The sequence below is a fragment of the Ochlerotatus camptorhynchus genome, unplaced genomic scaffold (assembly GCF_037179485.1).
Source record: "Ochlerotatus camptorhynchus isolate MF236.1 unplaced genomic scaffold, CSIRO-AGI_Acam_v1.1 ptg000002l, whole genome shotgun sequence".
Classification (NCBI taxonomy): Eukaryota; Metazoa; Arthropoda; class Insecta; order Diptera; family Culicidae; genus Ochlerotatus; species Ochlerotatus camptorhynchus.
Genome location: NW_027040494.1, coordinates 1,149,663 through 1,164,211, shown reverse-complemented (window position 1 = coordinate 1,164,211; position 14,549 = coordinate 1,149,663). Strand labels below are relative to the sequence as shown.

Genomic DNA, 14,549 nt, shown 5'->3' with positions numbered 1-14,549 from the left:
AAGTCACTTGATCAATTCAGTTGATTTCAATTGGCTTGAAAAGTTGAGCCTGGTTCAACTTTTTCAGTTCAAGTGAGTTGATCAAGTCAGTTGAATGGCATGGTTTACACGTTCAATTCGCGTTCAAGTCAGTTTAATTCAACTGATTTGATCAATTGACTTGCCCTGTCTAAACCCAGCTTTAAACAACAATTATTTATGGTGGTCCTGAAAAGAACCGTTTTGTCGTGATGGTTGGGTAATGCTGAGTTATTGGGGTGTTCAACATGGGTGAGTCTGGCGAGCTGTATGTTGTTTTGAACGAGGTCGCTTGGCACAGCGACTCACGAAGATGGATTCCGATCAGTAGCGGTGAGGCTTCTTTATTGAATAGACGGTCATGTGGGCTGCAGCTCGCTGCTTGCGGGCAGCCTTTCGTTGTGTACACTGTTCAACGCTTCAAGGCGAAAGCACTGCTGCTGACGGCCGATCAGACACCACCACACATCAGACAAGATTGAATTCGGTTTTGAAATCTGTGTAAGGGAAGGCGCTATTTGCAGGCAATCGGTGAAAATTTGCAACAGTTGGACATTTGTGTAATTTTCAGCAGAGATCTATTGAAAATTAATAAAGGTTTCATTTTAGAATTAAAAACCATCCGCTATTGACAAAATCCGCATGTGGTCAAAACCTGACCACTTTTCGTAATGCAGTCTATTCAAGATAGAGCTGGAATTAGGGCGTAACAGCTTTTGTCAACAATGACTTAATGAAGTAATGAAATTGGGTTGTTAGCGGAATGCTTAAATAAAACAGCAATAAAAAAATGGTTATCTTCCATTTAATTCCAGTTAATTAATTTAGGTATCCATGACAGATACGTATTTCGACTACAATGTGCAGTCTTCATCAGTGTCATTCCCACTAAAGAACTTTTCAAAAACTAACTCCTTAAGTACTTATCCCCTAGGTATAAAAATCAAGATCACAGGTATAAAAATGAAACTACAATGTGTTGAATCGGAACCTAGCTAACTAATTAAAACCAAAGATTTAAGTAAACTAAAGGAGAAAAATCTATTCAACAATGACTTCTTTCGATGATGTCTTGAAAGTCAAGGCCCGCCTACGCAAATCAACATCATCATCAGGTAGGGTAAGACTTCCCCTACTCGACGGTAATGTTGGTTTGCATGGGCATGCCTTGTATTCCTAAAAATCATCGAGAGAAAGCATTGTTTACAAAAACTGTTACGCATTTATTCCAGCCCTATCTACATTTTTTTTTAAATTGCACCACAATAAGGACGTAATCCTACGTCAAAAATGCCGGTTCTGGTGGTGTAGTGGTAAGAATGACTGCTTTCTCACTCCGATGGGTCTGGGTTTAATCCCAACCGAAGTCGGTGGGATTCATGCTTGGCATGCACATTTTTGGTCATTTGCTAATAACTTTGCACACAGTAGACGAAATATGGTTATTTTTTCAACAGTCAATAGAATAGAGCTTAAGCTTGTTATAGTTACTTTAAAAATAGTAGCTTTTAGTTCTAGTAATCAGCTTTTGTTTTTGCGTTGCCAAAATGAAGTGAGAAATGCTTGCATCTCGTACTTTTAGTTTAAAAATTCAATGGTGTTGATTCAAAAGTTAAGATTTATCTACTCTTTGCATGTCTATAGTAAACTATTATCCTTCTCTATCAATTACTTCAAGGAAAATCTAATTTCAACAACTGATTGAAAGGCTGTTAACAAATAAGCCGCTGGTATGCAAATCTGTGTATGCCAAGCATGGTGGTATTTTTCTGAGGCATAAAAATCTCTGGTTACGCCCTTTCGTGTGGTTACGAAGGGAAATAAAGCCGTTGGTCCCGACCCATGTGTTGTTGAATGGGTGCGATATCCTACGCAGGTGAGGAAGCTGCCTTCCTGCATATTCGGTTGCCGTCAATGGATGAAAATCGATGTCCGTAGGTGATTGGTAGATTGCGGAACAGAGACCGGCGTTAAATAAAGGAATGAAGAAGAATATTTTCAATTTTTTTTTACCATGCTTGGGAATCGGGGCATAATGTCCACAAGGGTCGAATTGAGCACCCATAATTTTAATAAAATTTTGCAATGTTAGTTTAATATCAGACGCAAAATACTTTTAGAGTTACTAAATACTCTATTTTTCAAAGGAGCTGTTTATTATCCCTGAACAATATGCAATTATATAAATATAAATTCCAAATAACCAGTTTTTACGCACTAATTCGATGTACAAACCCCTGGTTTGATTCGCAAATCAAGATTTAAGTGTACCAAACCACTTAGCGATCTTAAACAGAATGTCAAATTCAGCGCTATCTGTTAAGCTGCTCAAAATAATAAATCATCAATGATCCAAGAACCATCAATTTTATTAAGTGTTAAGTGTTTCTTAAGTGGGTTAGGTACAAATAATCTGAAGAACTCGAAATGGTTAATGTGATTTCATAATATATGCAATTTCCATTTTATTGTCTTATTTAAATTTTATCTATTCTAATTATTATATTGCTACGAATGTTGTTAATCTAAGAATGTAACAGTAGTTTACAAGTACCGTTTGAGTTTGGTGTAGCTGTACGCATGCCCACCGCCAATGTCTCCCTGTTCATCGTCCTGCCCTCCATGATGTTCGAATCCCTTGCCAATCTGCTTCACCTCAGCTTGGAATCCATTGTGGTCATCGGCCTTATACCTGACGATTCTGTGTGTACCATCAGCATCGGCCAGTCTGTACTCTCCCTTCACGAAATCACCGTCGCGAATCTCCCACTGGCTCTTGTCATCTCCGGTGTGGTAATCCTTAACTCCATACTCAAACTTGTACTTTGGATAGGTATAATAATCCTGACCAAATTCATCCTGCTGGTGTCCTCCTTGCATCTGATTTTGAACACCCATTTCTCCACCGATTTCTCCCATTCCCTCACCGGCACCCATCTCCATTCCTAAATCGGCCCCTTCCTGACCGTCTCCCATGATGATTCCTCCTTCTTGCCCTTCTCCTTGTTCACCTTCCTGCTGTCCTTCCATTCCGCCTTGCTGACCTTCTTCCTGGATGCTTTCCATCCCCGCGTACTTCTTGTATGGAATATGTTTCACATGTGTCACATAACTGTGCTGCTTGTAGGCAATGCTCAAACTAAACAGAGCTACGATAACAACTGATAACTTCAGCATTTTGATTGGGATCTAATTACTGCAAAACTAACTATATTGTTTGAAACGGTCGATGCAACTGATGAGTTTAGCTTGAGTGTGCTTCACTATTTATAGTTGCCTTGCAGCCACATTGTATTACCCTAAAATGTTGTTCAAATGCAATGGCATCAAACCATTTCACTCTTGTCGGCAAATCAATTCTTATTTCTGGCAGAAGTGCGTAAGTTCTGCCGACAGCCGGCTGTCGGTGTGAAGAAAGTCAGACGCCGGCAGTTTTCCAATCAAATCGATCGGCTTGTCAAACTTAATAGAGCAACCGGCTGTTGACGGGTGAGTACAACTGTTTATCGTGTGTTAACAGCGTTCGTTGTTCAATTAGTGAAGTTACTGAAGCTGAACCGCACCTATGGGCGTAAACGCAGCCGGTCGGCGTATTTAGCAGACGTCACCGCATCGTTTGCCGCGTGATGCGGTTGGTAGGTAGACGGTAGCTCTGCCACTGGGTGTTCCATGCATGTTTGCGTTAATCGCGTTGTTTAGGCACACTTTGATGATTTGTGTGACGCTGTGATTTATTTGGGTCTCAAAATGACAAAAGGAAGTTGTTGGTCAAACAATGCGAATATATAGTTGGAAAATACAACTGTATATCGTATATTGATATTTGGCGAATACCAACAGGTTAACCGTATAGAGTTGACCTGTGACCGCACACAGCAAATGTTTGCAAAAGATTTAGGTAGAGGCATTCATAAGAAAAACATGTATTGTTTTTTTGGCCGCTTTTCTACCAGAAACAAGCTTATAATTATCTTTGTTTCTTTTTTCCCTTGATTTGTTTTCCGTCGATCTTGTTTTCCGTAATGAACACCAATGTTACCGACGCCAGGGAGGCGGCTCTTACACCTGGACCCTACCTACCTATTGGCGTGATTAGAGATTTTTGCCTCAGAAAATCCCTATGGCGCCGACTGGGATGGAACCGAGGCCCTTGTAAGTGAAAAGCAGTCACGCTTGCCACTATACCACCGGCGCCGCTGTCTTTGTTCATTGTAGCATATTAGTTGAGATAACTCTGAGAAATGCCGGTGCCGAACTATGGAAGATTTTCATACAAGCAGGCGGACAAAAATATTTCCATGAGTTTTTCTCAATTTCTGGAACTTTCCTTACTTGGTTTGACCAAAATACGTTGTTAATAAATATTTTTCAACATTTCACCAACTTTTGACTTAACAATAAAAAAAAAAAAAATAAAAAATTGGATTCTCAGCAAAACAGAAAACTCTATGCTTTGTGGCTTTTGAAGCCAAGTTTTTGCCACGATGACTTACAAAACATGTTTTTCTACTGAAATTTTCTTTAAAAAAATAAAAAATAGCCGATTTTTTAAGATTTTTGAATCTTTTCCAATATTTTTTAATAAACAAAACGTAATTATTTTTTTCCAGGTGAACTTCATGTTCATGTTTTGGCCAGATGGCTCAGCGATACGAACTTTTTTTTTTTTTTCCTAAGATAGAGGTTTGCTGTTGTGAAGTTGTAGAACGTAAACTTTTATGAAAAGTAGCTGTACAATGTTCATCTTCAAATAACCGAGATACATTTTAATCATTTTTGATTGTATTTTAATAATTTTTGATTAATTTTTAATCTTTTTGATGGTACAGTATGGTCCACTCTCCTTCTATCCCCAAGACATGATTTTCCCTTGACACTAGCGCCACTAGTGACACGAAAGTTGACTAGTACACTGTAAATTGAGCGCTTAGCAGTTGACAGCTCAATCTCAACAAGGCTATCGAAAACAACTCATAATTGAGTATAATTTTACTCAGTATTGTGAAAAATTAGACTATAAATTACTTACAACATCTTGCGTTACTTTTGCCACCGATATCACATAAACGCATAGAGATTAGTGACGTTTAAGGCACGCACTAGTGGGTGGCTCGCCGTGTAAAGTTGTTTATTATTTTTCTCTGGCTAACCTAAAAAATTTTATGAAATTTGATCTGTGAGAAATAGGGTGACAGCGGTTTTCCTCGGATTTTCACTAGCGCGCTCTCACATATCGTACCAATACAACCAACTGGTATAGTATAGTATAGCGCGTGATCGGTTGGTGGTCGATCGACGAAAGAATGTGCAGGTTGAGGATCAAGGGCCGATTCTTCAACTTTAGCATATTAAACGTGTACAGCCCTCACTCCGGATGCACTGATGATAAGAACGAATTTTACGCGCATCTTGACCGCGAGTACGATCGCTCCTCAAGCCACGACGTCAAGATCATCATAGGAAGAGATGAACTAGCCTATGGCTAAAAATCTCTATAATAAAGGAAAAAAAAAAAAGAAAAAAAAAAGATCATCATAGGAGACCTAAACTCTCAGTTAGGCCAGGAGGAGGAATTCAGACCGACGATTGGAAAGTTCAGCGCCCACCAGCTGATGAACGGGAACGGCCTACGATTCATCGATTTCACCGCCTCCAAGAACATGGCCATACGGAGCACCTTTTTCCAACACAGCCTCCCTTATCGTTACACCTGGAGATCACTACAGAGATGGAATCGCAAATCGACCACGTTCTGATTGATGGACGGCACTTCTCCGACATTATCGATGTCAGGACCTATCGTGGCGCTAACATTGACTCTGACCACTACCTGGTGATGGTCAAACTGTGCCCAAAACTTTCCGTCATCAACAATGTACGGTACCGACGCCCGCCACGGTACAACCTAGAGCGACTGAAGCAACCGGATGTCGCCTTAGCATACGCGCAGAATCTCGAGGCAGCGTTGCCAGAGGAGGGCGAGCTCGATGTACCCCCTCTAGAGGACTACTGGAGTACAGTAAAAGGCCATCACCGACGCAGCCGCGAGCACCATCGGGTACGTGGAAAGAAGTCGACGGAATGAATGGTTCGACGAGGAGTGCAGAGCGATTTTGGAGGAGAAGAACCCAGCGCGGGCGGTAATGCTGCAGCATGGAACCCGACAGAACGTGCAACGGTATAAACAGAAGCGGAAACAGCAGATCCGCATCTTTCGGGAGAAAAAAGTTCTACCAGCAGCTCAACGCATCCCGCAACGGCTTCGTGCAGCGAGCCGAAATGTGCAAGGATAAGGACGGGAGCCTCTTGACGGACAGACGTGAGGTTATTGAAAGGTGGAAGCAGCACTTCGATGCGCACCTGAATGGCGAGGAGAACGTAGGACCGGGAGACCAGCGCAATGGAGGAAACGACTTCGTCAGTGCAGCAGAAAACGGAACTGACCCAACTCCCACGCTGAGGGAAGTTAATGATGCCATTCAGCAGCTCAAAAACAACAAAGCAGCTGGTAAAGGATGGTATTGCAGCGGAACTCATCAAGATGGGCCCTGAAAAGTTAGCAACCTGCCTGCACCGGATGAAAGTCAGGATCTGGGAAACAGAACTGCTACCGGGGGAGTGGAAGGAGCGGGTAATCTGCCATTTGGAATGTGAGAACTTCAGAGCGATCACCATTTTGAATGCCGCCTACAAAGTGCTATCCCAGATCATCTTCCGTCGTCTATCAACTAAATTGGCCGAGTTCGTGGGAAGTTATCAAGCCGGTTTCATCGACGGCCGATCGACAACGGACCAGATCTTCATCGTAAATTCCGTGAATACCAGGTCCCAACGCATCATTTGTTCATCGACTTTAAGACGGCATAGGACAGTATCGACCGCACAGAGCTATGGAGAATCATGGACGAGAACGGCTTTCCTGGGAAGCTGATCAGACTGATCAAAGCAACGATGGACGGTGTGCAAAACTGCGTAAGGGTTTCGGGTGAACTATCCAATTCATTCGAATGTCGCCGGGGACTGCGACAAGGTGACGGACTCTCATGCCTGCACTTCAACATCGCTCTAGAAGGTGTAATGCGACGAGCCGGGCTCAACAGCCGGGGTACGATTTTCACGAAATTCGGTCAATTTGTGTGCTTTGCGGACGACATGGACATTATCGCAAGAACATTTGGAACGGTGGCAGAACTATACACCCGCCTGAAACACGAAGCAGCAAAGGTCGGACTGGTGGTGTGTGCTTCAAAAACAAAGTACATGCTAGTAGGCGGAACCGAACATGACAGGATTCGTCAATCAATACGAAACTAACGATTTTAAATTGGCTCACTACTTGACTAGCCTATTGGTCCCAAGCAAATCCATTAACGTACCCCATTCTAGTCGAAATTCAAGCACTACACTTTGTTTGTTTTGATTCGCTATGAAAGTTTGACAGATAAAATGAGGGGTTCGTGGATTTTCCTATGTTTCGAGGGGTGAAGCGATTAGCTTGGGACCGAAAAGAGTACCAGAGCTGAGCCAAAAAGTTGAGCACGTTATTTCGGGACCTTCTAGTCTTAATATTACGATAGTAATATTACGATAGACGGAGATACTTTCGAGGTAGTGGAGGAATCCGTTTACCTTGGATCCTTACTGACGGCTGACAACAATGTGAGTCTTGAAATACGAAGGCGCATCATCAGTGGAAGTCGTGCCTACTACGGGCTCCAGAAGAAACTACGGTCCAAATGTACCATGTACAGAACGCTAATAAGACCGGTGGTCCTCTATGGACACGAGACATGGACTATGCTCGAGGAGGACCTGCAAGCACTCGGAGTTTTCGAGCGACGTGTGCTGAGGATGATCTTCGGCGGTGTGCAGGAGAACGGTGAGTGGCGGCGAAGAATGAACCATGAGCCCGCTGCACTCTACGGCGAACCCAGCATCCAGAAGGTGGCCAAAGCCGGAAAGATGCGGTGGGCAGGGCATGTTGCAAGAATGCCGGACAACAACCCTGCAAAGTTGGTGTTCGCTACTGATCCGGTTGGCACAAGAAGGCGTGGAGCGCAGAGAGCACGATGGGCGGACCAGATAGAACGTGATCTAGCGAGTATTGGGCATGACCGAGGATGAAGAGTAGCAGCGGCAAACCAAGTATTGTGGCGTACTTTTGTTAATTATGTCTTATCTTAAATGTTATGTTGTACAAATAAATGTTTGCATGTACAACCAACTGGTAAGCACTTGTATTTTTTCAGTTATCGTAGGGACGTCATTTGTGATAAGCCCCGGTCGCTTTCTAATTTTCTCATTATTTGTGAACGACACTTACAATATTTCACATTGATGGTGGATGTCAAAATGACGTTTCACATTAATCTAGTGGTGTGAGATTTTAATTCGAATAATTGATTAATCGATTAACGAACCGAAAAATCAATTATTTTTAATCGGTTATATCATGCCAAGTAATCATTAACTCTAGACTAACATTTGAAAAGGGCGGAATTCAAAAATAACCATATCGTAAAAATCGCTTCCGAATTTTGATGACCTGAAAATTACCGAATTTCCATTTTCTGGATGATTTTTTTTAGCTTGACATAGAACATATCATCATGCATCCCTGTGGGACACCTAAAAACAATCTTTGAAAATTTATCAGTGTAGCATTCTTCTTTGATACAACCGGACGTGAAAATCTCTAAACTTCGCAGTCCAGTCCACAACAGTGTGGACAACCGGTGGAAACTAACGATTTCAAATTGGCTCACTACTTGACTAGCCTATTGGTCTCAAGTAAATTCATTAACGTACCCCATTCTAGTCGAAATTTTAGTACTACACTATGTTTGTTTTGATTCGCTATGGAAGTTTGACAGATAAAATGAGGGGTTCGTGGATTTTCTTATGTTTCGAAGGGTGCATGGATTAGCTTAGGACCGACCAGAACTGAGCCAAAAAGTTAAGCACGTTTCTTCGGAACCTTCTTGTCTTAGAGTTACCTCTATGGTGTGGAGATCTAGCCCTCACGTATAGGGAAAAATGTGAACATTGCGGGAGACGATGTTGACAACGTCATAAGATGTCTCGAACATGTCGTTCGTTTCATTTAAGATCGGTCTGGATCCATCGTTAGAACAACGTGCGCTCCTTTCGTCGACTTGGCCGGACGGCTGGTATTCAGGGAATTTGTGGACCAGCCAAAAAAACTCTCGCCAAACTTTGAACTAGCCAGTGGACAACGATCGAACACCAATTTGGAACTCTGTACTGCGGACGGTGGGAACCCTAGGGTTCCCATCACAGGCGAGTATTGTTTTGTAAATTCGTCTCCTCATACACTCAACCGTTTTATGTTGCAGTCTGGTATATCCCCAGTCGATCATGTATGGTTTTACTACCAGAACGTCCGAGGTGTTAGGACTAAAATTGACGATTTGCTTTTGGCTGTTATGGAGTGCAATTACGACGTCATCATACTGACAGAGACTGGATTAAATGATTGCAGCGATTCTCTGCAAATTTTCGGATCATCGTTCACCGTATTTCGCTGTGATCGCTTCCGCAGGAACAGTCATAAATCGAGCTTTGGAGGTGTACTGATTGCAGTCCATCACCGTTACCGTTGTACTCAAGTTCAGACGCGCCACGGTGAAAGATTGGAACAGGTGTTTGTTGATGCTGTTATTGGTCGTAATCGTTTGCTGATTGGTGCTGTGTACATCCCTCCTGACCGTAGCCGTGATGCAGAGCTGATAGATGAACATGTGGCCTCCGTTCGTGAAGTGTGTGACAGCGCTTCGTTTGATGACCAGGTGCTGATATGTGGTGATTACAACCAGCCCCGCCTACAGTGGTTGCAGAATGCAGACGGCGAGGTGTTTCTGGCTGCAACGTCAACTGTACCTCCAGTAAGTGCTGCTTTGATTGATGGAATGGATTGTTTGAATTTGTATCAAGCTAACTGGATTCGTAACCATTCTGATCGAACGCTTGATCTAATGTTTTGTTCGACCAACTGTGGGGTAACCGTAAATGAGGCTGCTGTTGCACTGTTGCCTATAGATTTGCACCATCCTCCGCTGGAAATTTTTCTTCCCGTTCAAGCCAGGTGCCAGATTGATGATCCGCACCATGTTGACTGTGAGCCTACTCTTGATTTTGGCAAGATTGACTACGGCATGCTTCGAGAGTACCTTTCTACGATTGACTGGGCTTGTCTGAATTGTAAGGATGTTAATGAAATGGCTTCAAACTTCTGCTCTATTATTCAACAGTGGTTGCAGAGGAATGTTCCACCCACTAGACGTCCATTTTCGCCTGCCTGGAGTACGCCACTGCTGCGGAAGTTGAAACGTGAGAAAAATGCCAAACAACGTAAGCATCGTGCTCTACAGCCGTCTGACAGCAAGCTTGGATTCCAACGTGCTAGTAAGGCGTATCGCAATTTGAATTCAGCTTTGTACAAGGCTCATGTCATGAGAGTGCAGAGTAATCTTCGGAGAAATCCAAAAAGCTTTTGGAAGTTCGTCAATAGTAAGCGGAAAAGTTCATCTGTACCGAGCAACATGATTTTTGACGACGTCGAAGCGAAATCTTCTACTGAAAGCTGCGAACTGTTTGCCAGATTTTTTGCTTCTGTTTTTGACCAAACTCCTGCCTCTGAAGTCGAAGCTGAGTCTGCTGCTTTAGACATTCCCATGGACTTCATTAGTCTGTCGAAATATGTAGTTACTCCTGCAATGATCATATCTGCTGCCAAAAAGTTGAAAAGTTCGCTTTCTGCTGGTCCCCACGGTATACCATCGATTTTGTTTTGCCGCTGTGCTGTTGACTTAGCTGAGCCACTGTCTGCAATTTTCACCCGGTCGCTCGATGAAGGGGTTTTTCCTGAGGTATGGAAGCAGTCATTTATGTTTCCCGTCTTCAAAAATGGTGACAAGAAAAACGTCAGGAACTACAGAGGAATAACGAGCTTATCAGCTGCGTCAAAGCTGTTTGAAATAATTGTCAGCGATATTATTATACGTCAGTCGCACAGCTATATTTCTACCGTTCAACAAGGTTTTATGCCTGGAAGATCGGTCACGACGAATCTACTAAGCTTCACCAACACTTGCATAACTGCTATGGAAAGCAACTCAAGTTGATGTCATCTATACTGACCTGAAGGCGGCTTTCGACAAGATCGATCACAATGTGCTGTTGGCTAAACTGTCACGTCTCGGATCATGCTCTAAGCTAGTGTCTTGGCTGAACTCTTACCTAACGGGAAGGAAACTCCGCGTTAAATTTGACTCCTGTGTTTCTTCGACCTTCTGCAATACATCCGGTGTTCCCCAAGGAAGCAACTTGGGACCATTATTGTTCACACTGTTTTTCAACGACATTGCTTCGAAATTAGGCTTGGACTGCGTGATCATCTACGCCGATGACCTGAAAATATATTTAGTTATTGGCCACCGTTTGCAACATCTTCTAGACCTATTTTCTGACTGGTGCCATCGGAACAAGTTAATTATTAGCGTACCGAAGTGCTCTGTTATGACCTTTCATCGTTCAAAACAACCGATATTGTTCGATTATCGCATCAAGGGTACTTCACTTATACGAGTGGAAGTGATTACTGATCTCGGAGTTGTGCTGGATCCAAAACTGACGCTCAAGTCTCACTACACTTCGATAATTGCCAAGGCGAATCGACAGTTGGGCTTTATTTCGAAAATTGCAAAGGATTTTACGGATCCATATTGCTTGAGATCCTTGTATTGCTTGCTGGTACGGCCAATTCTCGAAACCGCTTCTGTTGTTTGGACTCCAAATGATGTTTCCTGGATCTTAAGGATTGAACGTGTCCAGCGACGATTCATCCAGCTAGCACTGCGTCATCTACCTTGGCGCGATCCGTTGAACCTCCCTGCCTATCCCGATCGATGTAGACTGTTGGGTATGGACATCCTTGAAAGAAGGCGAAGACTACAACAGGCGATATTCGTGGCGAAGTTGCTAAATGGTGAAGTCGATTCTCCCTGGCTACTTTCTATGTTGGACTTCCGTGCGTCCTCTTCGGAAGCGGTCACTACTACAGGACAGATTACACCGTACTTTGTTTGGATATAATGAACCAATATCGTCGATGATTCGAGCTTTTTCGGTGGTGGAGGATCTCTTTGAGTTCGGTGAAACTTCTGGTCGTTTTAAAAATAGAATTACTAGTTTGTCAATTTTGTAGGTGTTTTGAAAATGTATTCTCATATTCAATAAGACCACATATGTCAGATGAATTACAAATAAATAAATAAATAACACTCGAAAGCATCTTTGTGAAATATGAAGTAAAACAAATCCAAAATATGTTTACATGATAATTGCGCTTGATTATACGCTTTTGTAAAGTCCCCGGGAAATGTTAGCTGGCGTTTTCAATGGCCGGCACCGGTGGTGTAGTAGTATGCGTGACTGCTTTCTCACTCCAATGCGTCTGGGTGCAATCCCAGCCGAGGTATGTGGGATTTTTCTGAGGCATAAACATCACATCTTCCCATGTGTGTTTGAATGGGTGCGATATACTACGCAGGTGTGGAAGCTGCCTTCCTGCGCATTCGATTGCCGTCAATGGCTGGCAATCGATGTCCGTCGGTGATTGGCACTAGATTGCAAACAGAGACCGGCGTTATGTATAGGAAAGAAGAAGACGAAGAAGAAGGTGTTTTTTTAAATTTTTATGATAACTCTTCCCTTTGAAAATGAGCAAAAACTCACCGGCAGGCGAAAGGGTCGACTCTGATGCAGGAAACAAGATTGATGACAATTCTGAAGATTACCTGCAAAAAGATGATGCGCGATGCAAGTGGATACGAGAAATGAAAGAAGACTTTTCGAAGATTGATTCGCTAGTGTGAGATTTGTTGAGCATCTAGGATTGAGATTTATTATTATTGTATATAGTGTGATAATACAATACTCAATAAATTACCTCAACATTCAATGGAAGAAAATTAATATCTTTTGTTAACATACAGACATTCTCTAATCCATATAAAATTTCCTATCCTGTCAAATCAAGCGTTATGACGTCACTACAAGGTTGATTGAGCGAACTGTAAAAACGAATCGTGCGAAGCGGAATGCAAGCCGAGTGAAAAACGAAATGCACCAATATATTCAGCCCCTAAGCGGTGTAGGTGGTGTAGTGGTAAGCGTGATTACCTCTCAACCCAGCAGGCCTGGGTTCAATCCCAGTCGGCGCCACCGGGATGTTCTGAGGCATAACATCTCTGATCACGCCTTCCTTCGGAAGGGAAGTAAAGCCGTTGGTCCCCGGTTCATGAGTTGATGGGTTGATAGGTAGGGTCCAGGTGTGGGAGCTGCCTTCCTGGCGTCGGTAGCATTGGTGCTCAGCACGGAAAACAAGATCGACGGAAAACAAACCAAAAGAAAAAAAAATACATTCAGCCCTTCTATTTCACACCTTTCCAGACCAGGTTGAGTTCACAACACTTTACTTTATCGTTGTTGTTTTGATGGAAGATGCTAGTAGCTAACTAAAATCTGCAGGTACTCAGCGCTGAGTTCCCACAGTTTTTAGAAACTTCTCGATACATTTGAGTGGAACTCTTTCTGAGTCATTCTCAGTGGCCGTGTAAATCGATTACCCCAATTTGGGTTAACGTTTCTTAGCATGTTGACAAGTTGCTTCCTGTCAGTTGCCAATCTTGTATGAAAAGAGGGATGGAAGATATAATCTGCCTTTGCCTTTATTTGTTCGGTTCACCTTTAAGCTAATAGTACGTTACTATTATAACTGATGTCACGTAATATAGGCCATCGTGATATAATATTATATTACGTGATATCAATATTAGTCTAAACGGAGTATAATGTCAAGGAAGTCAGCGTAGGTGTGTAAGATTGCATGGGAAAGCTAATACTGTTTCTGAATGGCCGTGTAAATCAATTACCCTAATTTAAGTTAACGTTTCTTAGCGTGTTGACTGTTTGCTTCCTGTCAGTTACATATAAAGATATAATCTACCTCTGCATTTAATTGTTCGGATTGCCTTTAAGCTAATGGTACGTTCCGACTATAGCTGATATCACATTGTATAGGCTTTCTTGATATCATATTGCATTACGCTGTTGCCTAAACGAAGTATAATCATAGAGGTAGCTCTAAACTCAGCAGGTCCCGAAGAAACGTGCTCAAATTTTTGGCTCTGCTCTAGTACTCTCTTCGGTCCCAAGCTAATTGATGCATCCCTTGAAACCTAGGAAAATCCACGAACCCCTCATTATTCTTTAAAAATTTGTAGTATAAGAATAGTTTAGTACTAGAATTTCGACTAGAATGGGGTACGTTAATCGATTTGCTTGCGACCAATAGGCTAGTCAAAAAGTGGCCAATGTTAAATCGTTAGTTTCCACCGGTTAGTATTACTGTTGCGTCTTTTCAGAAGCATATGAAAATTCGGGAAGTGGACCATATTGTAAATTAAAAATATTTGACATCTCACGCATGCTCGGAAGGGCGTAACCAT

The 14,549-nt window shown here is 42.5% G+C and overlaps 2 protein-coding genes across 4 annotated transcripts in view; one reads left to right on the top strand and one right to left on the bottom strand.

Moving 5' to 3' along the window:
* The window catches only part of LOC135703890 (G-protein coupled receptor Mth2-like), a 129,931-nt gene that overhangs the window by 62,044 nt on the left and 53,338 nt on the right, over positions 1–14,549 (top strand). The gene's annotated exons all lie outside the window — the stretch shown is intronic.
* LOC135708436 (adult-specific cuticular protein ACP-20-like) lies at positions 2,563–3,195 on the bottom strand. The gene has a single exon (XM_065230585.1). It carries the CDS (start codon positions 3,193–3,195, stop codon positions 2,563–2,565), a length of 633 nt encoding a protein of 210 aa, XP_065086657.1.

Coding starts and splice junctions, on each gene's coding strand:
- LOC135708436 (XM_065230585.1), bottom strand. CDS start 3,195: ATGCTGAAGTTATCAGTTGTTATCGTAGCTCTGTTTAGTTTGAGCATT.